The following is a 25,274-nucleotide window of genomic DNA, read 5'->3' on the forward strand; positions in this document are numbered from 1 at the left end:
TCAATGTTAAGTATAGGAAAAACGCAAACCGCTCTGAAAAACGCCTGTTCAGAGCGGTTTTGCAGGCGTTTTTGTTACAGAAGCTGTTCAGTAACAGCTTTACTGTAACAATATATGAAATCTACTATACTGAAAACCGCAGCAGCAATCCGCAAAACGCTAGCAAAACGCCTTAATAAAAATAAAAAAAAGCGTTTAAAAATCTGCTAGCATTTTGCGGATCTGCTAGCGGGTTTTGGTGTGCACCAGCCCTCAGGGAGGATATGATGTCAGCATTAGCTTGGCAAGATGGCCACTGCCTAGAATAGGTTTTTCTGCTTTTCCTTTATAAAATTCACAAGAATCATTACGTGGATAGCACTATACATCTGTTATGTAAGTAGAAGTAGTATTTATCTACTTATATATGTGTTTTTTATTTCTAGGTTAGCATGGGTGTCGCTTGTTCTTTAACGAACAAGATAGGAACTGTAGGTTCCTTCTTAACGTGAATCTGTTCTTAAGTTGGAATACTGTGCAATCTCTGTCCCTTGTACCTCCTCTGTGCCTCCAGTGTTACTCTCTCTGTCGCCTCTGCCCCCTGTACCTGCTTACACAAGTTTAAAAGCTATTTTTTTCTTTGAATTTTTTAAAATTGATCTTCTCAAAACTAAATACAATTTGAAAAAAAACAAATGTTGACTTGTTCCTACAAAATCACAGAATCCATGCTTTTTGTATCAGCGGGTCATTCATAAGTCGGCGACTACCTGTACAGAAACCCCCATATCGCTGTCCTCCATCTATAGTGAACTTGTGGATTAGATTGCTCTTGCCTGAAAATTATTGTTACTGTGGGAGCTTCCTTAGATGTTCCAGATGAGGGATGCCAATTGCTCTGGCTTTCTGCATGTCAATGGAACACAACATTCTGCTCTGGTGGGTTTGGGACAGTCTATCAAAAAAGCTCTCTTTTCCTAACTAATGGCAATATGATGTGTATGTAGCTTTAGGGCCCCTTCAGATCATGTGCATTATTTTAAAGGACACCTGAAGTGGGTTAAAACAAAGTTACTTCTCCTACAACCCACTGTTCCAGCACAGGGTCCCTCTATAAATGTGTACAGTAGGTTTCTTTTGGGTGTGGCCAAGGGCAAGCAACAGGCAGAGTGCACTATACAAGGATCTGTGAATTCTCTGGACCATTCAGAGGCTTTTAACTACTGAGGAATGAATCTACAGTTTCTCTCCTCCCCACTTAAAGAAAACCAGAGACCTCACTATGCAATGTTTTTTTTACTTACCCGGGGCCTCCTCCAGCCCCATAAGCATGGATGCGTCTCCTGTAACTGGCTCAGTCAGCTCCAGTCTGGGTCAGCTGGGGTCTTCTGTGCATGCGCGGATCTACTGCACATGTGCAGAAGACCCCGGCTGACGTCACTGAACCAGATACCGGAACTGATTGCCGCTAAACAGAGGACCGTGGGAGACCCGCGAGGGACGCATCCGTGCTTATTGGGCTGGAGAATGCCCCGGGTAAGTAAAAAAACAACTTTGTAATGTGCAGGCTCGAATTTTTTTTTCTGCCACTGGGGAGTGTGCCTTCCCCAGCCGGGCGGGCTATGCAAGGCGGCCCAAGTAGCCATCATAGTTTCCTGTCCGGACACTGGATCAGCTTCTCCTCTCTTGCACCTGCGGCAGTGAAACATTCCGATATGTCTTCTGGTTTGCGATCACATGATATGAAGTGATCGGATCCCAGATGATGGGCTTACCGTTGCAGCACTGCCCAGTGTTGGAAGATGGAATCAATCACCCCTCTTCCACCACCGGGTGATGCTGAAAATCTGACACCATCATCTGGGTTTCCGATCACTTCATATCGTGATCGCAAACCAGAAGACATGTCGGAATGTTTCACTGCCGCAGGTGCAGGAGAGGAGGAGCTGATTGTGGCCTCTGCTGGCAAATCTTGTTTTTGCTGTCTAGTGCAGCCATGCAGAGCGGCACAGAACGCGATCATAGTTACCTGTCCTGGACAGCTGGATTGGCTTCTCCTCTGCTCCACACATGGCACTGCACTCCCAGCATTCTCTTCTGACTTCCGATCACGTATGACATGACATGGTCAAAAGAGAATGCTGGGAGTGCAGTGCCGTGGGTGGAGCAGAGGAGAAGCCAATCCAGCCGTCTGGGACAGGTAACTATGATCGTGTTCTGTGCCGCTCTGCAAGGCTGCACTAGGCAGCAAAAACAAGGTTTGCCGGCAAAGGTCACAATGTGAGCAGGGTTTCGATTCAGATGTCTCGTTTGAAACTGCTAAAAGGTTAAAGCCATGCATAACGCATGCACAGACCATGTCTTTTAATGAACCTGTACTATTTTGTAATTATTCAGAAAATGTTTTGACTCATGGCTGCATGCATTTTTTGTGCACACAACATGTTTTGGTTGTCGGTTGAGTAGAAAAACAGATTAATGCATGCTTAAAGTAAGGCACATAGTCTGAAAGGGCTCTTAGACTTTCATTTACAGCTCTGTACAGTATGTTGATGCTTTACAAAAGGAGGATAGCTAATAATAGTTCACATTGCTAATTGCTATGCCGTGTGAGTGGTTGGCCACATTTGCATGAATAACTACTCACAACTTCTGCCTGACATTTCACAGATGTCCAGTCCATCACCTGCGAGAAGTTGGTCTAGGGAATTAGGTACATAAACAAGCACGGCATAAACAGTTGTTCAGGTACTGTATATACATTCCCTGTTCATTGTGATGGCCTCTGCTCAGCATGGTATGGTAGCATTGCTTATGGGAACATAAGAATGTACAGACATATTGTGCTTTGTATGTGAAGTATTCCATCCATTTCATGGTGAGTCAGCTGCTAATGGCCATAGCTGCTGGATAAACATTTACATTCATGATTGTGTGAATGGCACATTGTAGTAATGTAAAGGTAGCCAGAGCAAGCAACACATTTAGACATTTGTGTTTTTGTTGTGCTGTATTTATCTTTCCAAAAAGATTTTTTCTTTTAAATAGTTACTGTTTATATTTTTGTTGCTTCCGGTCACGTTAGCATCTTATATTTATACAGTAGCCTATTTTCTTTGGTCAGTTTTAGCTGCTATGCTATGTCGAACAAGGGTATTAGCAAAACCAATAGAAAGGCTAGTTTCACACTGGGGTGATGCATTGCGTTAGACCGTGGATGTAATGCAACTCGAAATAGGCCGAAAAAATGTGGTGGTATGGGATGTGACACATGCAAAGAAAATGTACAACTTAGAGATACTTTAGGGGTCGGGGGAAAATGAGTGGAACTTACCCGGGGCTTCTAATGGTCCCCTGCAGACATCCTGTGCCCGCGCAGCCACTCACCGATGCTCCAGCCCCGCCTCCGGTTCACTTCTGGAATTTCAGACTTCAAAGTCTAAAAACCACTGCGCCTGCGTTGCCATGTCCTCAATCCCGCTGATGTCACCAGGAGTCTATTGCGCAGACACAGACCATACTGGGCCTGCGCAGTAAGCTCCTGGTGACATCAGCAGGATCGAGGAAACGGCAACGCAGGCGCAGTGGTTTTCAAACTTAAAAGTCTGAAATTCCAGAAGTGAACCGGAGGCGGGGCCAGAGCATCAGTAAGTGGCTGCGCAGGCACAGGATGTCTGTGGGGGACCATTAGAAGCCCCGGGTAAGTTCAACTCATTTTCCCCCGACCTCCCTTTAAAGGTCCACAAATGCATACATGTGGAAGTACTTCATTGTGTCCCTTTACTAACAGTGCACATCAACGCATCAACATCAACGCTTGACCTGCATTTGTGCGTGTCATCGCATGTGATTCTAGCAACACACGTATGTTCTGCTTTGTAACTACTAATCATTTTCAACACACTGATGCAATGTGAACTGCTCGTAGAAGACTTTCCAATTGCACTGCATTACAAAATGCAGTATTGCCTTCTTAAGACAGGTGGCAGTTACATGTGATTATTTTATGTTCAATAGGTAACACCCATAATGCATCACTTCATGATAGTGGGTGGAGCCATTTACATCGTTCTTTTTGCCTTTGTGAGCATTTAAAGAGAATCTGAAGCGTTAATGAAAAACAAAATAAAATACTCACCTAAGGAGAGGGAAGGCTCTGGGTCCTATAGAGCCTACCAGTTCTCTTCACGCTTCCCTTGTTCCCCAGCAAGCTGCTCTTTTCAAGGCCCCCAGCTGCGGGAGGCTTCAGAAGCCCGAGTCCTCCTGAAGACAGGTGGCTCTGTACAATGCACATGCGAGTGCACGAGAGAGGTCACTTGCATGTGCGCAGTATGGAGCGGCCTGTCTTCAGGAGCCCGAGCACTTCCGTAGCCCACCAAAAGTGGAAGAGAGCAGTCTAATGGGTGAACATGAGGAACGGGAAGGCTCTATAGGACCCAGATACGTTTTTTTTTTCTGTTTCGCTTCAGACTCCTTTAATTACCCAGTATCCTAGTTATAAAGGAATACTGTGGCTAGATAGTGTACTGGTTAAGCAGTGTTCTCCCCAGAATTTTTGTTCCAGGTGGGTGGCATGAAAAAGTAGCCGGGTGGGGAGTGAGGGGGAATGCAGGGCTGGTGCAACTCTGCTTACAGCAGAGGAGGAGGCGAGCCGATGACAGCCGGGTGCTCACCAAAATTAGCTGGGTGAAGCATTCGGCTAATAGAGCCTGGGGAGAACACTGGGTTAAAGGCTCAGACACATATCTGGGTTCAAATCTTCCTGTTCAGTAAACCAGTAACTATTTAGTAAGGAGTCTTTGGGCTAGACTCCCTAACTGTTACTGCCTACTGAGAGCTCCCTGTGGCTGCAGCTCAAGCACTTTGAGTCTGCCAGGAGAAAAGCATAATATAAATGTGTCTTGTCTTGAGTTCAATGTACATGCTTTGCTTATAAACAAAATACATGTATGTTTTCTGTCTACAAGCAATTTACATGTGGCCCGTACTATGTGATAAAGATCATGTACCCTGGCACTTAAAACAATCAAGTGAGATAATGAAAAAGTAGGGCTGTTTTCCATTGTTACATAGTTACATAGTTATTTTGGTTGAAAAAAGACATACGTCCATCGAGTTCAACCAGTACAAAGTACAATTCCAGCCCGTCCCCCACATACCCCTGTTAATCCAGAGGAAGGCGAAAAAAACCCCACAAGGCATGGTCCAATTAGCCCCAAAAGGGAAAAATTCCTTCCTGACTCCAGATGGCAATCAGATACAATCCCTGGATCAACATCATTAGGCATAACTTAGTAATTGTAGCCATGGATGTCTTTCAACGCAAGGAAAGCATCTAAGACCCCTTTAAATGCAGGTATAGAGTTTGCCATAACGACTTCCTGTGGCAATGCATTCCACAACTTAATCACGCTTACTGTAAAGAACCCTTTCCTAAATAAATGGCTAAAATGTTTTTCCTCCATGCGCAGATCATGTCCTCTAGTCCTTTGAGAAGGCCTAGGGACAAAAAGCTCATCCGCCAAGCTATTATATTGCCCTCTGATGTATTTATACATGTTAATTAGATCTCCTCTAAGGCATCTTTTCTCTAGACTAAATAAACCCAGTTTATCTAACCTTTCTTGGTAAGCGAGACCTTCCATCCCACGTATCAATTTTGTAGCTCGTCTCTGCACCTGCTCTAAAACTGCAATATCTTTTTTATAATGTGGTGCCCAGAACTGAATTCCATATTCCAGATGTGGCCTTACTAGAGAGTTAAACAGGGGCAATATTATGCTAGCATCTCGAGTTTTTATTTCCCTTTTAATGCATCCCAAAATTTTGTTCGCTTTAGCTGCAGTGGCTTGGCATTGAGTACGATTATTTAACTTGTTGTCGATGAGTACTCCTAAGTCCTTCTCCAAGTTTGATGTCCCCAACTGTATCCCATTTATTTTGTATGGTGCTAGACCATTGGTACGACCAAAATGCATGACTTTACATTTGTCAACATTGAACTTCATCTGCCATGTATGTGCCCATATAGCCATCCTATCCAGATCCTGTTGCAATATGACACTATCTTCCTGAGAGTTGATGATTCTGCACAATTTTGTATCATCTGCAAAAATAGCAACATTGCTCACTACTGCATCTACTAGGTCATTAATAAATAAATTGAAGAGCACTGGACCCAGTACAGACCCCTGTGGGACCCCACTGCTAACAGTCTCCCATTTTGAGTACGATCCATTGACCACACTCTTTTTCTGTCCATTAGCCAGTTCCCTATCCATGCACACAAACACTTCCCCAGTCCTTGCATCCTCAACTTTTGCACCAGACTTCTGTGGGGAACAGCGTCGAAGGCCTTTGCAAAGTCCAAGTATATCACATCTACAGCATTCCCAATATCCATATTAGCATTCACTACCTCATAAAAGCTAAACATGTTAGTCAAACAGGACCTGTCTTTAGTAAACCCATGTTGATGCTGAGAAATAAGATTATTTTCTACTATGAAGTCATGTATAGTATCTCTTAGTAACCCCTCAAATAGTTTGCATACAACTGATGTTAAGCTTACAGGTCTATAATTTTTTGCCCTTCTTAAATAATGGGAAAACGTGGGCTGTACGCCAATCCACTGGGACTCTGCCAGTTGCAAGAGAGTCACAAAAGATAAGATAAAGGGGCTTAGCTATAACTGAACTTAATTCTCTTAGGACCCGAGGATGCATGCTATCCGGGCCAGGTGCCTTGTCTATTTTTAATTTATTTAGTCTTGCCTTTACTTCTTCCTGCATTAAGTATTTAATATTACAGTTAGAAGATTGAGACTCTTCTGCCTCTGTAATTTGCAACAGTGCTGTTTCCTTTGTGAAGACAGAAGCAAAGAAAGCATTTAATAACTCTGCCTTACCTTTGTCATCCACCATCGAGTTCCCACCCTCATCCTTTAGGATTCCTATACAGTCAACCTTTCTTTTTTTAGAGTTGATGTACTTGTAAAACTTTTTTGGGTTAGATTTGATATTCCTAGCGATTTGATTTTCAGCTTCGATCTTTGCCAGCCTAATTTCTTTTTTACAATTTTTATTGCACTCCTTATAATTGCTTAGTGCAGCCTCGGTCCCCTCCTGTTTTAGGACCTTATAGGCATTCCTTTTCCTCTTCATTTTATCCCTAACCTTTCTATTCATCCATAGAGGCCTTTTTTTATTCCTAGACATTTTGTTTCCATATGGGATATACATACTACAATATTGATTGAGGATAAGTTTAAAAGCTTGCCATTTCCCTTCAGTGTCCTCCCCTTGTAGTACATTATCCCAGTTTACCAAACTTAGTGCCTGCCTAATTTGATTGAAGTTTGCTTTTCTAAAATTCATAGTTTTAGTGGTCCCGCTGCCCCGTGGCCTATCAGTCACCAGATCAAATGTTATCATGTTGTGATCACTATTTCCCAAATGTTCTTGAACCTGCACATTTGATACATTATCTGGTCTATTAGAAATGATCAGATCCAGTAACGCATTCCCCCTAGTTGGTTCCGTTACCATTTGAGTCAAGTAATTGTCCTGTAGTGCTGCCAGAAATCTGCTGCTTTTACCAGAATGGGTAGCCTCAATACCCCAGTCAATGTCTGGAAAGTTGAAGTCGCCCATAATTATGACCTCATTTTTACTTGCAGCTTTTTCAATCTCCTGTAGTAATCGCAGTTCTGCAGCTTCATCAATAAGGGGTGGTCTGTAGCATACCCCAATAAGCAATTGGCAACTTTTATTTCCACCATGAATATTTACCCAAACGGACTCCACATCTTCGCAATCCTCCTCCATCTCATCGTTGAGGACAGCTATAAAAGAATTCTTAACAAAGAGACAAACCCCTCCACCTTTTTTCCCTGTTCTATCCCTTCTAAACACATTGTATCCTTTTAAATTAGCTATCCAGTCATGGCTTTCATCCATCCATGTCTCGGTTATTCCCACGTCATAGCCTTTGTCATTCAGAATGAACTCTAGTTCGTCTATTTTATTTGCAAGGCTCCAAGCATTGGTTACCATGCACTTTATATTTTTGCCACCACATTTACCAATCGACAAATGCAGGCAAAGTATCCTTGAGAAAGGCACTTATTCTGTGTTTATGTTACCAATTCGCCACATAGTGCATGAAGTTTAAAAATGTACAAAATTGAATTTTTATTGCACAAATCCTAAAAAGTTTGGCGGGGTTATCGGTACTATTGAGGTGATTGTAGAGCTTGGAATGGAGTAAAGGGTGAAGGACTGGTGGAAGAGGGAAAATAATTAGATTTCCCTGTAGTACTAGGACCTTGGCAACAATGCTTGGAACTACAGTATAATTGTTGGAGTGACTTGGAACTTGGAAATCTTGAATGCAGCATTTAAAAACAAGATCCCCACTAAAAGTGTGTGTGTGTGTGTGTGTGTGTGTGTGTGTGTGTATTGTTGTTGTCTTATTCACAATAAAGTGTTTGCTGTAATGTTTACGAGCAGCTATTCTCATGTTGTGGTATGTATTATGGTTAGACATGATAGGACGTGTATGGTTACAGAGGTTTCCAAGATACAAGCGGAAATCCCTTCCATTAATGGTGGGTGGCTCATGTATTCACAAGCCACCCAATGTTGTTCCATGGTGATCTAGGACTAGCTGCTATCCAAATTTCAACAGGTCAGATGCTAGGTAGGGTTAGGTGGTCTGCGATATCCTACACTACGGAAAAAACACTGCATGGAGCTAAGCAGGGAAAGTTGTTAGGCAGTACAAGCTCTGCTGTCTTTTTGTTGTAGCTTGAGAAGAACTTTACATTTATAATAACTAATGGGCTTGGCCACAATGAAGCAGTATTGCTCCATTCTCTTTCCTTTTCCATTTTCCTAAGACTTAGCAGTGGAAACTGGGCAGAGATTCACATCACTGTGGGTAAAGGGGTGCAGAGGCTGACTCTGCATCCAGGATTAAGCCCGGGGTGATTGCTCTGACAGTTGGGTCGGTTTGATAGAGGAGATTGCACCACTATACTAATAGGGAGTAGACACTGATCTTATCATGGACACAGTTGTCCCACAACTGTATACAGTGACATTTAGAGTTCATGCATTCATAATGTCCTGATGCCATGTTTTAATGTTTTCAACTCCTTAAAGTGGACAATGATCAGCAGCGAAACTTCTGAGCAATTTACATTTTTACGACATTTGCTCGTCTGTGTCTGTATATAGTATGGCTTAGCTCATCATACCGTATTTATACATGAGGTATTTCTGACCAAATATAAACACCATGCATGGTTTCTGAAGAATGTGCAGTTGGCCATGAACTAGCAGATGAGATGTTCTTTGGTTCTAAGTTTGGTGCATAACGAACAGAAATAGTCACATTGAGACTTTTCTCTGTACATTAGATATCTGCTAGATACAAGTGTACGTACTGTAAATATTACGAGGCTCATCCCCCATGCACACATTTTTTTCGTTGTGGTGTTGCACTAATTTTGATTTGTATAGTGTTTTGACCTGTGGCATAGAATCTAAAGTCTTTATTGGAGACCTCAAGTTCACTGAACTCTGCACAGTTCCAAGCAAACAAAAGTTCTCTGCCCTTGATAGCCCTGTGATTTATCAGTGTGGTATGTGCCAGGGTGTGATGTGATTCAGCAAATACTGAATGAACTTTGCTGCAGGGTCATTTTGTAAGGTATCTTGTTCAGGCTGGTCCTAGTCGATGTGTTTTTTCATGCTCATACAGCTGCCAAGTAGCATGCCAGGCATATCTTTTGTTCCTGATAAAGAATACGTATAATAAACCCATCCAATCAGAGTAAACTCTGAGTAGTGGAAATCACAACTACAGTGTTCTCCCCAGAATTTTTTTCCCAGCCAGTGGCATGTAAAAGTAGCTGGGTGGGGAGCGAGGGGGGAATGCAAGGCCGATGCAACTCAGCTTACAGCATAGGAGGAGGATGAGGAGGTGAGCCGATGACAGCCAGGTGCTCACCAAAATAAGCCAGGTGGAGCAACCGACTTGGAGCTTGGGGAGAACACTGCATCTTGTTATGTAGTGGGTGTCTTCTGATGCATGTTGTTGCTAGCAATCAAACAGTATATGAATATGAGTATTTATTATTGTGCTAGTGCAAAATAGCACTGTTTTGGAGGAAGTCTGGGGGCTTCTGCTATGGACTTAAAGAATAACCAAGGACTGAACTTCATTCCGATCACAGTAGCTGATATGTACAGGATCTTCTCAAAAAATTAGCATATTGTGATAAAGTTCATTATTTTCTGTAATGTACTGATAAACATTAGACTTTCATATATTTTAGATTCATTACACTACAACTGAAGTTTGAGTTTTCATGAGCTGTATGCCAAAATCATCAATATTAAAACAATAAAAGGCTTGAACTACTTCAGTTGTAGTGTAATAAATCTAAAATATATGAAAGTCTAATGTTTATCAGTACATTACAGAAAATAATGAACTTTATCACAATATGCTAATTTTTTGAGAAGATCCTGTATATTCTATATAGGGACATATACAATATATATATCTATCTATACCTATACCTATAAGAGGACTTTCATGCATTATGATTGCTAGAGAGGAGGTAAGTATGCTCCCTTCTACCCTACAGATTTCAAAATGTGTCTAGAGATCAGTATTGACCGCTTCATGCCATATGCTGAAGAGTTAAAATGCAGGCACACATTCGCTTTGGCAGGATGGACGTTTATATAAATGTTCTATAAACTAATGGTGCACAAATATGATGTTTACAAACATCCATTTTTTATGAAGTGGTTAATTTGCATTCAATTTATTGTATTGGATCACATGACAGGAAATGGGTGGTAAAACTATATAATATGCAGCATGATGGGACTCTCCTTCTCCTAATGAGTCCCAGTTTATAGACTCTGCATCCAGGATTAATGTGTACATTTAATGTGGACCTGAATACTTGCACATGACCGAAGAGAAACAGAGAAATGCACCCTGTATGTATTTAGAGAGTTTAGCTGGTCTAATTTCCCCTCGTCTGTGACTAATCACAACTGTAAATTGCTTTCTTAGCTGTGTCAGTTCGCTGCCCCTACAGAGCAGCTAATTTAAATCCTGTGTTAACCCTATGTCTGCTTTCATGAAAGCAGGAAGTAGACACGCTGCAGATTTATTGCAGGAATGATCAGCTGTAACAAAGACATTTTTTTTTTCTTGAAAGGTTATTATGTTGTTGCTTATTTTTTAAAGCCGAGAGGAAGTTCTGATTTCATGTCTGCTTTAAAGAGACACTGAAGCGAAAAAAAATATATGATATAGTGAATTGGTTGTGTACTATGAATAATTACTAGAAGATTAGCAGCAAAGAAAATATTCTCATACTTTTATTTTCAGGTATATAGTGTTTTTTCTAACATTGCATCATTCTATAATATGTGCAGATTACACAACACTCAGCATTCAAAATGAGTCTTTCAGAGCAGTCTGTGAAGTAATGACCTCTCCTCTAGCAGAGGAAAAGTAAATAGTCCAGGAACAGTTGAGATACTAAAAGTCAGATAACAGCCCTCTCCAAGACTAACTTAGTCGGAGAGCTTAATGGCTTGTTTGCATAGAGATAACTGGAGTTTCTCAACTCTTCCTGTACTGGAAACAATTACACTGATGTATCTGATCTTAATGTTTTATTTCTTAGCTGTGCTACACATACAAATCATAATATCATCATTTTTTTTTTCGCTTCAGTGTCTCTAAGTCTTTGTTCATATCATAGTCTAGCCTTTGTTCCAGTGTAGAGGTGTCCCTAAAAATTATTATAAATTTGTACATTTTCAAGAAACCTATGAAATGCTTCAAGATTAACATTTAGGAGAATGAGATTTCTTGTTAATTCTAGTTCTTGTTTGCGTTTAGGCACGGATAGCTTTCCTGCAAGGTGAAAGAAAAGGTCAAGAAAACCTGAAGAAGGATTTAGTACGAAGAATAAAAATGTTAGAATATGCATTGAAGCAAGAGAGGTGAGAAGGCAGAAATGTGTATTTATAACGCACCTGAGAAAGCTGCTCATCCTGTTCCATTCAACTATTTTGTATATGTTAGCTTGTCAGAACTAATCCAGAGTTCCTGTTTTTGCTGTGGGGGCTAGAATTTTTGGTGACTGTCTCACACGTGGCTATAGTTATATTAATGATGGACTAAATTAATGAAAAAAACTAAATAGTGTATAAGGATTCAGTTCAGGGTAGGGGACTGGAAAAAAACTTTCCAAAATGATCTGTCCTGCTTCATGAAGGGTTCCCAAATGTGTTATGTTATATATAACAGGGCTGGGGATTTGGTACAAAAATAATCAAACTACTCAGTTTATGAAACCTCCGACTAAGACTCCAGGTACCCAAAATTGCTCCGACTCCAACTCCACAACCTTGATACATAATCAGTTTAGGGATGATGGGAAGATTTTCTAACTCAAAAATATCCAGTGTGACCCAAGAAGTGGAATCTCTGCAATTAAATTAAAGTGGATCTGAAATAAACTTTTACTCATTGCATAATTGTGTTCTTTTCATATAGTTTATAGGGCATTCCTCAAGCCAAATCCTTTTTTTGTTTTAATACTCAAATTCCCTATAAACCAAACAAGCCACGCCCACAGCTTTTCTGAGTGCCTTGGAATGTTCAGACAGTAGCATGGGCTTACAGGAGCTCAGACTGGGCAGGAGGGGGAGGTGTTACTAGCCATTGATTTCAGAGGGGAGGAGGAGAGGGGACTGAATTCACACACAGGCAAGCTGATAGCATCTCCAGCCCTTAGCCTGTGACAATGTGACAAACAGAGCATGGCTGCCCTCATTGTATCACAGGAATAAATAATCATAAACTTTTGAAAGTTTTGCAGCTAGATATGCCACTAGTTTCTAGTCAATGTTTGGACATCTGTGTTACTAAGCCAGTATATTTATCTCTATCTAGTGGTTTTAATTTGCTAGCACGGCTTCCTCTTCCAGGGTCAGTGAAGAATTTTTCCATTCTTCACTGATACTCTTTGGGCCTATTTTCACTGCTGTGGAATCTGCAGCGTATCCCTGCAAGCAATTGGAGCAGGGAAATGCTGCATATTCTATTGATTTCCTTGCCTTCTGAATTGGATGCCCGCACGATTCGGACAGCATGCTGCATTTTACCACAGCACTAACCTGAATCCCCATAGCCATGCATGGCACGGCTACAGGAGTTCGGATGCGTACTTTCATCACTGTAAGTGCTGGCCCTTAGAACGATGGGCACAGATGCATGGCTGTAAGTCTTCTTGGATGCAGTCTGTGTGGCTCTGAGAAGTGATGTGAGCAGCTGATGAGACACTGGAAGGGGGAGAGACTGAGACTCCACTTCAAAGAGCTGCATTTAATTTACAGTCCTACATTAGAAATGATAGGATGGTCATTTCAGCATTGGTTTTTAAATGACTGGAGAAATGAGCAAATCTATTTTCTATAGATAGGATACAACATGTGTGATGTAAGTGTGTTTATTTTGGTGAAAAAGTGACTGTGACTTGTACTAGATCTTTTGACGCCCAATTCCATTAATTAATAAAAATGATTCTTGCAACCCCTCTTAAAGGGATACTTAACCTATTTTAGTTCCTGGACGTAGAAACTACGTCCAGGAACCATGCACGCTCCCGCGGCCGATCGAGCGCGTGCACGCGCCCTCCCGGCCCGCGGTTCGTTAGCCAGGTAATCAGTGAATCGGGCTATGGTGCCCGAACACTGATTCCTCTCACCCGCTGAAAAAGTGACAGCTTCTCTCGGGAAGCTTCACTTTTTCTGGCTGTAGCGTCCCCCATGCGTCTCTCTAAGCGTATGTTACGCTTAGAGTGACGTCATGTAAACAAACTCATGGCCGCCATCTTGTGGCCAAAAAGTAATACTGCAACTAAAAGTAAAAAAAATAAAAATCAACACACATTTACATTATAAACCTATTGTTTACATCCCACCCTCCCAAAACTACCCAAATAAAATGTTTAATATAAAAAATAAATAAATAAACCGTACAATGAAAAAAAACACATGTAAATATTTACCTAAGGGTCTAAACTTTTTAAAGAGAACCCGAGGTGGGGATCGTACACAGAAATCTATACACAGAGGCTGGGTCTGGCTATAGTGCCCAGCCTCTGTTGCTAGGTGAATCCCTGCTAAGTCCCCCCTGCGCTCCGCTCTCCCCCATAAATATTTACCTCACTAGTGTCACTCACGGTGCTCCCACGCCTCCTGCAGAGCGCCGGTCCCCGCCCACGTCCCTTCCCTCGCCGCTGATTGGAGGGAAGGGATGCAGGCGGGGACCGGCGCTCTGCAGGAGGCGGGGGGAGCGGCGTGAGTGACATTAGTAAGGTAAACAATGCCCGAGAGCACGGCCGAAATTTATGGGGGAGAGCGGAGCGCTGGGGGCACTTAGGGGGATTCAACTAGCAACAAAGGCTGGGCACTATAGCCAGACCCAGCCTCTGTGTATAGATTTCTTTCTACGATCCCCACCTCGGGTTCTCTTTAAATATCAATGTAAAGATGAAATATTTCTATATTTTTTTTTATTTTAAACTTGTAAATAGTGATAGATGTAAAACGGAAAAAATGCACCTTTATTTCCAAATAAAATATTGTCGCCATACATTGTGATAGGGACATAATTTTAACGGTGTAATAACCGGGATATATGGGCAAATACAATACGTGAGTTTTAATTATGAAGGCATGTATTATTTTAAAACTATAATGGCTGAAAACTGAGAAGAAATGAATTTTTTCAGTTTTTTTCTTATTCTTCCTGTTAAAATGCATTTACAGTAAAGTGGCTCTTAGCAAAATGTACCCCCCAAAGAAAGCCTAATTGGTGGCGGAAAAAACAAGATATAGATCAGTTCATTGTGATAAGTACTGATAAAGTTATAGGCTAATGAATGGGAGGTGAACATTGCTCAAGTGAAAACGACGGAACGAGAATAGGTTAAGGAGGAACGCCAGTGAAAATAATGTAATGGAAAAAAAAAGTGCTTCTTTTCTCCTCCCTAATTTACATTCTGACATTTATCACATGGTCTAATTTTCACTGCTGGCTGGTGATGTCTTTGGAAAGAGATGATGCATTTTTGGCAGTTGGGAACAGCGTTTATTTCCCACAATGCAACAAGACTCCCACAGTGTGATGTCAGCACCCTGGTGCTGACTTTACACTGTGGGAAGGGGTTTCACCACAATATCAGCTATACAGAGCCCCCTGGGAAAGGGGGTATCAGCTACTGATTGGGATGAAGTTCAATCCTTGATTATGGTTTCCCTTTAAGTCTACTTAAAAAAGCCAGTTTAAAGAGAACCCGAGGTGTGTTTGAAGAATGTTATCTACATACAGAGGCTGCATCTGCCTATACAGCCCAGCCTCTGTTGCTATTCCAAACCCCCCTAATGTCCCCCTGCACTCTGCAATCAGACATAGATCACAGCCACGCTGTGTGTGCTGTGTTTACATCTGTAGTGTCAGTCTGCTGCTCTCCCCACCTCCTGCAGAGCTCCGGTCCCTGCCCCCCTCCCTTCCCTGTAATCAGCAGAAGGGAGGCAGGCGGGGACCGGAGTTCTGCAGGAGGTGGGGAGAGCAGCAGACTGACACTATAGAGAAAAACACAGCCCGCTGCGACACGCTGTTTGTCGACAGCGAGGCTGTGATTTGAGGGATTGCAGAGTGCAGGGGGACCTTAGGGGGGTTTGGGATAGCGACAGAGGCTGAGCTGTATAGGCAGATCCAGCCTCTGTATGCAGTTAACATTCTTCAAACTCACCTCGGGTTCTCTTTAACTTACCTGGGGCTTGTACCAGCTCCCTGCACTCGACCTGTGCCGGCGCCCGTACTCTATGATCCTCTGGTCCCCTGCCGCAGCTCAGTTTTAGTTTTGCCACTGCGCCTGCGTGGCCCTCATTCATGCTCCCAATGACGGAAGCATCCTGCACAGATGCAGTAGAATTTTTCTTGTACTGCGCCGGCGCCCGTATCGCGAATTGGGAAACGTGCAGCCAGGGCTGCACAGACTCAGTTGCTTACACCGAAACTGAGCCACTGCAGGGGACCAGAGGATTGTAGAGTACCGGCGTGGACACAGGTCGACTTCAGGGGGCTAGTAGAAGCCCCCGCGTAAGTAAAACTGGATCGACCTGTTAATGAGAACAATCGAGGATTACTTTCCGATTTACTTTCAATCATAAAAAGTGCCTTGAAAGATTGGATCTGATGAAAAAATTGTACCTTCATGGGCACCTTTATACTTGATACAGTGTATTCATGTTTATGACCAATTGTTCATGTCTCTGTTGCAGGGCAAAATATCATAAATTAAAATATGGAACCGAGTTAAATCAAGGCGATATGAAGATGCCAGCATTCGAGCCAGGTGAGAAATGGCATAATGTTTTGTGTATGAACAATAATTAGATATCATCTTTGATCTTTGTTAGTTGCTTTGTAAATGGACATTTGCATGAAATGCAATGGGAATTGGAAAGCAGTCTATTGATTTCAGTAGGCTGCATTTACCAGTCGTTAGCGGGGAATCACTCCGAATCACCCCTAGTAAAAATTAACCCTTCAATTTAAATGTGTTTGAGATGAGGCCTTGATCAGTAACGCAGTATACTTCTGAAATCAGCGCCAATGGATAACAGTAAGACACCGCAGCTAAGGGAGAACGGTGTCTAATGTTCAAAATAGTATACAAGCAAATCAGTGCAGGTCAAAACAAATGCAAATAAGTCGTTTCCACTATGCTAAGCTATTTGGAGTCTCCACAATTAGATGTGCATCCCAACATTATTCAAAGGGATAAGGCTTACCAGCCACATACAACCCACATCAATAAAGATGTATAAGAAGCTTTTCTTGCCCCAGGTAGTTGGTCCTCCAAGCTCAAGAGTATGTCATCCTCCAATCAATGTCAGTGCAGTATAGGTGGTATATCGTAGGAAAAAAAAAAACGAAACTGCAATACTGTACTAAGTGTAGACTGCTTTATTCTAGGAATGTATCAAATCTAATAACATAAAAAGAGCACTTAAATTTTCCCGTTTTTCCTGATGACGCAGTTTACGAAACCGGTCGAAAAGGAGACGGGCAACACCTTTTATATTTGTATACCTGTTGCTGGACAGCGTTCACCCGTATTTTGATTGCGGGGTACCCATGGTCTGATCCCCATATTGAGAGACCCGGCAGGAGTGCACTCTATTGAAAATTTGTGTAGAAGGATTGGATCAGGATCAGCTTAGATCCCTCTGAGAGTAAATAATGATCTAAGAGAGATCTATCTGGTGGCCACATTGACCCGTGAATGTCCACCTTTTCAGTAGATGGTGAACTGAAATGGTAAATACTGTACTTATGTATTTTTTATTCTGTGGATAATAAAATGTCATGGCTATGTGGCTCTTTGGTAGCCTAATCTGTATATATAAAATCTAGTATAAATCTTTACATAGAGCTCTGCCCACAACAATTGTTTTACTTACTAAAAGTGTCACTAACGTTAACAGCTGGCTCAGCATTGCCTACTTCTTTACAATGGTGAGATTCACAGGTATTCTTACAGAATATATGCAGTAATTTAATTCAGTGGCAGCCTTTACAAACCACCAGAACTACTGATAGTTAAGTCATGTTTACCATTCTGTTTTTCTCACTGGATTATATTTTACTATTATCATCCAGAAGAAACCAAAGAATCGGAGATTCCTGCAGGACCTCAGAATAGTCAGCTGACCTGGAAACAAGGGCGGCAGCTTTTAAGACAGTAAGTAGGAGAAAAGACTGCTGTGGTGGGTTTTGCTAACATCACTGTTTTTGGCTCATTGGAATGCAGAGCTGTGGTGTTTATTCCATCTACACAATGAGCATTTTGTGAAGTGGGAAAATCCTTCACAGATACAGGCAGGAATATAAGAAAAGGTAAATTGTTGTAGCGATGGAAAATATTTTGTTAATTCTGCATTGATTCCTGAATACATACGCATAGGTGGCTTTACATTTTGATGTTAATACAAAACTTAAATACACAGATTCTTTTACAGAAAAAATAGGACAGTATCAGTTAATACTGTATAATAATTCCTCTATCTCAGCGCCCTCCTATGTCCGTGCACATGCATGGCACCAACGGCGGGCTGCGGCTAACAGACATGTGCGCGACAGATCGCAGCTGTGTACAAGTTGCGGTAGCGGGTTGTTTCGGCCATGCCCACGTGAGGTTGCGGTGGCAGGCAGCTGTGGACAGTTGCCTAGCGCCCATTATTAAAGGGTGTGGGGGGTGGTTACTAGTTTACATTAAAACTATGCAACACGGCTGCATAATCATGTTGGCTCTGTCTGATATGATTATGTAACCATAATGTATACGGTTTTATTGTAAATTACCGGATATTGATGCTGTTCTGTGTACGGTTTGAAGGCATAGTAAAAGCCTCTTCTTATTTTGATAGGCTATGCTATATTAAAGGGAGGTATATTACTGTAATTTCCGCACATTTTTGTTTGTTATAATATGGCTTTACATGTTGCTGTCTATTTTAGGAAACCATTAGGTGTTTTCTTTTTATCCCACTAATAAAAAAAAAAAAAATTCTATTTAGATCAAGTATCTCCAGTGTGCCATAAGCATGTGGAATTACCCCATGCTGCTGTATAATCATTCATTTACTGAGCTTGCTTTCTATGCCTGTACACGTTCCTAGCTGAATACAAGATAAACTCTTGAAACAGAGGAGCGATCAGAATGAATGATAACTCTTCAGTGTAGTGACAGCGGTGCAGCACTATATGGCCGTGACGTGCAGCGGCTGAAAGATACATAGAGACGAAAGAAAAACCTGCAGGAGAAAACTCAAGAGAAAAAGTGAATTGCATATGGGCCAATGTATCAAAAAATTTACTCTGACTCCGTAGCTCAGGTGGTAATAGTGTCAGTCTCAGCTATAAAGTGATCCAATCCAGATTTATCAAAATAGTCACTGAAAACTAAATTTTTTGAAATTAAATGGAAATATAGGGGGCAACTACTAACTTTGTAACTCTTTAGCTACAATTGAGTCGGCATTACTGAGGCAGTGAGATATACCCATCAGGAGTGGCTCAGTGCTGCAGTATTTGTAGTAACTCCTACTGAAAACTAATTAGATGAGAAAACTCCTGTAAGGGTGAGATTAAAAAAAAGTTCAAGTGTCTTCTGTGAGTTGAGTAAATCATAAAAGTGCCACATACCTGAGACACTCAAATATTCAGACCTTTTTAAACTTTAAAACCAAAATAATAATTCCCCTAAAATAAGACTCTGGGATTCCAGGATGGCTTTAGTTTCAGGTCAGGTCTATGAATACAAAAGTTTATCTCAGTTTATTTTCGCATCATCTATACTTTTCATGCTAGTCTTTGAACTTCGTTCAAGTGCAGAGCTGCCAGAGCAAAAATATCTGCACCTAAATCGAAATACGGTATTTATATTAGCACACCATCATGCCATCTCTGCAGTACCTTCAAATAATGTAGTTAGAATAGTGGGCTACCTTGCATACAAAACCCATGTAATGCCAAATGTATAATCATTAACTGATATTAGTTTTGGAGGAAAGGAGGGAATAAAAGCAGAAGCAGTGTCTGGCAGTAATAGACCTGGATCTATTTTTGGGCTAAATCATGTGGCCATCGATTAACCACTTCAGGACCACAGTGCTAAACACCCCTAAAGACCAGGCTAATTTTTTTCAAAATAGGCCACTGCAGCTTTAAGGCCAGGCTGCAGGGCCGCACAACACAGCACACTAGTGATTTCCCCCAACCCCCCCCCCCCCCCCATTCATTTTTGTTGTTTTCTCACTCTGCCTCCCGCCCACCCCGCACCAGCCAATCACGGCGATCGGCTGTCATAGGCCTCAGCCTATGAGAGCCGATCACTCTTGTGCCCAGGGGGGCAGCCGTATCACACGGCTGTCCCCAGTACAGCGCTGTCGTGGATCGCAGCGCTTTACTATACTAATAGACGGCGGTTTCACCGTCTAACAGTCTCCCGGGCGGCAATCTCCCGAGCATCGCTGGGAGACTCCGCTCCGCCTACCAAGCAGGAGATGCGCACTCAGCCTGCACGGGATCTCCTGGAATAGCCAGCCCCAGGACTTGACGCCGATTGGCGTTAGGTGGTCCTGGGGCAGCCGCCGCGGTCACGCCCATTGGCTTGACTCGGTCTTGATGTAGTTCATATATGGCCACCAGATGCTATGTTGCCAGTGACTGTTATTATTATCCCCTGCTGAGTGCTGTGATTGTGTATGAGAGCTTAGAGCTTCAAATTCATTTTTCTGACAATCGTGAGGTCAATGGGATGCAATTCATTCAAATTTGATGCAGATGTATGTAAGTTTTGTATACAAATGTATGCAGCTTAGAAATGGACTAATGGAATCCTACCTCAAGTTCATTCGACTGGTCCATTTTCAAGCTGCATAAATCTACATGCAAAATTTGTATAATTTTGCATCAATTTTGAATTATTTGCATCTAATTGATCCCGGTTCATTAGCTCTGAGTCAGTTTGTCTTCTTTTGTTTCATCTTTGAGCGATGGAGGACCAGGAACCTTCCAAAACAAAAAATACAAGTGACACCAAGGGTACAGAATAGTGCAGTATGTCTGACTCAATAATGTAATGGAGTAAGGTATAAAAGAATTACTTACGATCCACATTTGCCAGCAACCGTTACTTGGGCTGATGAGGAACTCCACATTTGGGTACTAAGTACATTTGGTCTTACTAAGATCCATGGTCACCCACCAACAAAAGGATCAATTATGTATAAAATTCCACCTTCCCATCAGAGTTATAGATACAGGAAAAGAATTATTAGGCGATGTCCAGTGAATCTAAATAAAATGTTGAAAAGCAGCTAAAAAAAAGCGTAAGGCCTGGGACCCATTAACAGCGTTACTCCTAAGCACTTGTGATTTGAAAAACTCTTGTGATTATTTTTTTTCTTTTTCCTTTGTAATCCTCTATAGCAATAAATCAGCTAGAGCTTTTCAAACCACAGGGGCTTTGAAAAGCACTGCTAGTGGGTCCCAGGCCTTAAAGGCAGGGCTGTGGAGTCGGAGTCGTGGAGTCGGGCAATTTTGGGTGCCTGGAGTCGGAGTCGGGAAAAAATGCACCGACACCGACTCCTAATGAATTTGTAACTGTAATTAAAATTGAAAATATGATAAAATGTTCTATTTCTCAGATAATAGTCATTAAAAATAATGTATATATACAGTATATATATATATATATATATATATATATATATATATATATATATATATATATATACATATATATATATAGCTGTGCTTAGTCCACAAAAATGAAATAAACCAATCAAAATTAGTTACTTGTCTGATTGTGACTGTATATATGATGATGTATACACAGGAATCTCTTATATATACTAAATAACATCTATGCTGTAAGAATAAAGACTGATGTGTAGCTGTGTCACTAATAGAGATGGTCAATGAGATGGAAATAATTCTGCACTGATGCTGATTTATGCAAATGTATGCACTCCCTTTGCTGATGAAATCAAATAATTTGATATGTTGTTAAAATTTGGTTTGGTGACTACAAATTAAAGGGTACCTGAGACGGATGAAAAGTAAAGTTTTATACATACCTGGGGCTTCCTCCAGCCCCCTTCAGGCTAATCAGTCCCTCGCTGTCCTCCACCACCCGGTCTTCTGATATGAGTCCTGGTAATTCAGCCAGTCAGCGCTGTCCAGCCGCATGCCGCTACCACAGCCAGGAACATTCTGCACCTGCGCAATAGTGCTGCACAGGTGTAGTATGCTCCTGGCGGCGGAGTGTGTGCATGCGCACTACGCCCGACTGGCTCAAGTACCTGGACTCATAGCAGAAGATCCAGGTGATGGAGGAGTACAACGAGGGACTGATTATCCTGAAGGCGGCTGGAGGAAGCCCCAGGTATGTATAAAACTTTAAAGGGAAGGTTCGGGGAGGGCTGTAAAAAAATAAAAATCAAAAATCCACTTACCTGGGGCTTCCTCCAGCCCGTGGCAGGCAGGAGGTGCCCTCGCCGCCGCTCCGCAGGCTCCCGGTGGCCGACCCGACCTGGCCAGGCCGGCTGCCAGGTCGGGCCTCTTCTGCGCTCCAAATGCCGGCACTTCTGCGTCCCACGCGGACGCGCTGACGTCATCGGACGTCCGCCGGGCTGTACTGCGCATGCGCAGTAGTTCTGCGCCTGCGCAGTACAGCCCGGCGGACGTCCGATGACGTCAGCGCGTCCACATGGGACGCAGAAGTGCCGGCATTTGGAGCGCAGAAGAGCCCGACCTGGCAGCCGGCCTGGCCAGGTCGGGTCGGCCACCGGAGGCCACCGGGAGCCTGCGGAGCGGCGGCGAGGGCACCTCCTGCCTGCCACGGGCTGGAGGAAGCCCCAGGTAAGTGGATTTTGATTTTTATTTTTTTACAGCCCTCCCCGAACCTTCCCTTTAATTTCATCTGTCTCAGGTTTACTTTGTTACACAGTAGTACTATACTCTACATATGCACTCCCCACAGAGCTGCAGGGAATCCACTGAGAATGCTGTGCACATTGAACACAGAGGTGTTGTCTGTCACCCATAAACCTTGTTCAGATTGTGCATAAAGAATGTGTAATAGAGGAAGAATCTCCTCATTCCCCTGCAGAGTACCTGCACATCATTCTTACATGTACCCACACTTACATTGCCTAGGGCCTGATAGATGTTCTTTGTTCCGGTTTGTACCTTTTACAAGTACTTTTACCAAGGACTAGTTTTAGTCTAAAGGCAATAAATATATTAGTCTACATATCCTTCTCACTTCAGTTGTCTTGTAAAATTCCTAAGCGTTGGCAGTTAAGAGACGAATTTCATGTTACATACTTAACCAACAAAATTGTAATATGCAAATTAGAGGAGTCGGAGTCGGTGGAATCCTAAACTGAGGAGTCGGAGTCGGTGGATTTTTGGACCGACTCCACAGCCCTGCTTAAACAACAACAACAACAAATAGCATTTGTAAAGCGCTTTTCTCCCGTGGGACTCAAAGCGCATAAGCATGGCTCCGACCATCGTGGTACAGAGGAAGAATTTTATAAATCTGGAAATGCCAGGCTAAACAGGTGGCTTTTCAGTCTGGATTTGAATAGCTCCAGGGATGGTGCTGTCTTTACTGGGTGTGGTAGGGAGTTCCAAAGAGTAGGGGCAGCATGACAGAAGGCTCTGTCTCCAGATTTTTTGAGGTGCACTCTGGGAGTGACCAAGTTTATAGAACTTGCTGATCTGAGGTTGTGAGAGGTGTGGTGCAGCTTCAGCAAGTCCTTCATGTATCCAGGGCCCAGATTGTGCAGGGATTTGAATGTCAGCAGTCCAATCTTGAAGAGTATTCTCCATTCTACTGGTAGCCAGTGCAGTGAGCGAAGGATCGGTGTAATGTGACAGTGGCGAGGCTGGTTTGTTAGCAATCTGGCAGCAGCATTCTGCACTAATTGCAGGCGACGCAGGTCTTTTTTGGGGAGGCCAGCATAAAGGGCATTGCAGTAGTCCAGCCGTGATGTGATGAAGGCGTGGACTAGGGTTTGAAGATCCTCTGGGGGAATCAGATGTTTAATCTTTGCAATGTTCTTCAGATGAAAGAAGGAAGATTTAACTACAGATGAAATTTGGTTTCTGAAACTCAATTCCCCATCGATTAGTACGCCAAGGCTGCGCACAAGGTTGGAGCTGTTTATGTCTGAATTCCCAATCCTGATTGGTGTTGCTTTAGGATAGAGCTGTTTTGATGGCGAGCACTGGCTTTGGACAAACAGGACCTCAGTTTTGTCAGCATTCAGTTTCAACCAGTTATCATTCATCCATGCCTGAAGCTCAGCTAAGCAAGAGTTTATTTTTGGGGTAGGGTCTGTTCCACCAGGTTTGAAGGACAGGTATAGCTGTGTGTCATCGGCGTAGCAGTGGTACGTCAGGCCATGTCGTTGGATAAGTGTACTGAGTGGCAACATGTAGATTGCAAACAGCAGAGGGGATAGGATTGATCCTTGTGGCACTCCGAATTGTAGAGGTGCAGGTTTGGACATTATAGGTCCTAGGGATACTCTCTGTGTTCTGTCAGTCAGGAATGATCTGAACCACTGGAGGACTGATCCACTGATGCCACAGTACTCCTGCAGTCTGTTAAGCAGGATTTTATGGTCAACTGTATCAAAAGCAGCTGAGAGATCCAACAGGATTAGGATGGAGCATTCCCCTCTGTCCCTTGCCATGAGCAGATCGTTGCAGACTTGGATGAGGGCTGTTTCACAGCTGTGGTGTTTCTTAAAGCCAGATTGTAGAGGGTCCAGGATGTTGTTTACTGACAGCCTGGTTTCAAGTTGCAGATAGACAGCCTTTTCAATAACTTTACCTAAGAAGGGGAGGTTGGAGACAGGTCTGTAGCTGCTCATAGCATCTGGATCCATGGAAGGTTTTTTAAGAAGGGGCTTGATGATTCCTTCTTTTAGAGAGGTAGGAAACCTCCCTGCTTGCAGAGAGCAATTTACTATTTTGTGAAATGCTGGACCAAGCAGGTCAGGGCATTTCAGCATATGTTTAGTTGGTCCAGGGTCCAGGTCGCAGGTTGTCTGGCGGAGACGACAGAGGATGTCTGAGATCTCTTCCTCACTAATACTTTTGAAATCAGTCCAGGGTGTTAGGTTGTTTTTGCAGCTATTTCCATTAGTTGCATGAGTCTTGGGTGCTGTGGACTGAATGAGAGACCGAATAGAAGATACTTTGTCAGCAAAGTAGCAGGCAAATTTCTCACATAGCTCCTTTGAGGGATGCGCCACTGATAGACGGCGCTGTGAGGCAGGGCTGCAGCCGTTATCCCTGCCTCTAGGAGCAGCAAAATCTACTACCAAGTTGGTCGTAGATTTTGCAGGGGGGGAATTGGGGGTAAGTGACCCCCGTTGTGTGGCGGGATAGCGGCGGTTTAGCAGGGGCACACATGCCCCTGCTGAATATAAGAGAAGAAGCAAGTTTTTTACTCGCTTCAGTGTCTCTTTAAACTACAATGGCTGATTTTTTTTAAATTTTTTTTTCTTCTTCCCCGTAAAAAACATATATAAAAGGGAACCTTAACTGACAGGGATATGGAGGTTTCCTTTTAACCACTTCTGTACTTCTGC

At 42.7% G+C, this 25,274-nt stretch overlaps 1 protein-coding gene across 8 annotated transcripts in view; it reads left to right on the forward strand.

Annotated features, from left to right (window-relative positions):
- The window catches only part of STRN3 (striatin 3), a 128,191-nt gene that overhangs the window by 37,947 nt on the left and 64,970 nt on the right, over window positions 1-25,274 (forward strand). For all 8 annotated transcript variants that reach the window (XM_068253868.1, XM_068253869.1, XM_068253870.1 and 5 more), the window contains exons 2-4: window positions 11,917-12,020; window positions 16,374-16,447; window positions 17,758-17,839. In XM_068253868.1, coding sequence (XP_068109969.1) covers window positions 11,917-12,020; window positions 16,374-16,447; window positions 17,758-17,839 — 260 coding nt within the window. The remainder of the gene's footprint in view (window positions 1-11,916; window positions 12,021-16,373; window positions 16,448-17,757; window positions 17,840-25,274) is intronic.

This window comes from Hyperolius riggenbachi, chromosome 9, assembly GCF_040937935.1.
Source record: "Hyperolius riggenbachi isolate aHypRig1 chromosome 9, aHypRig1.pri, whole genome shotgun sequence".
In the NCBI taxonomy this organism is placed as follows: Eukaryota; Metazoa; Chordata; class Amphibia; order Anura; family Hyperoliidae; genus Hyperolius; species Hyperolius riggenbachi.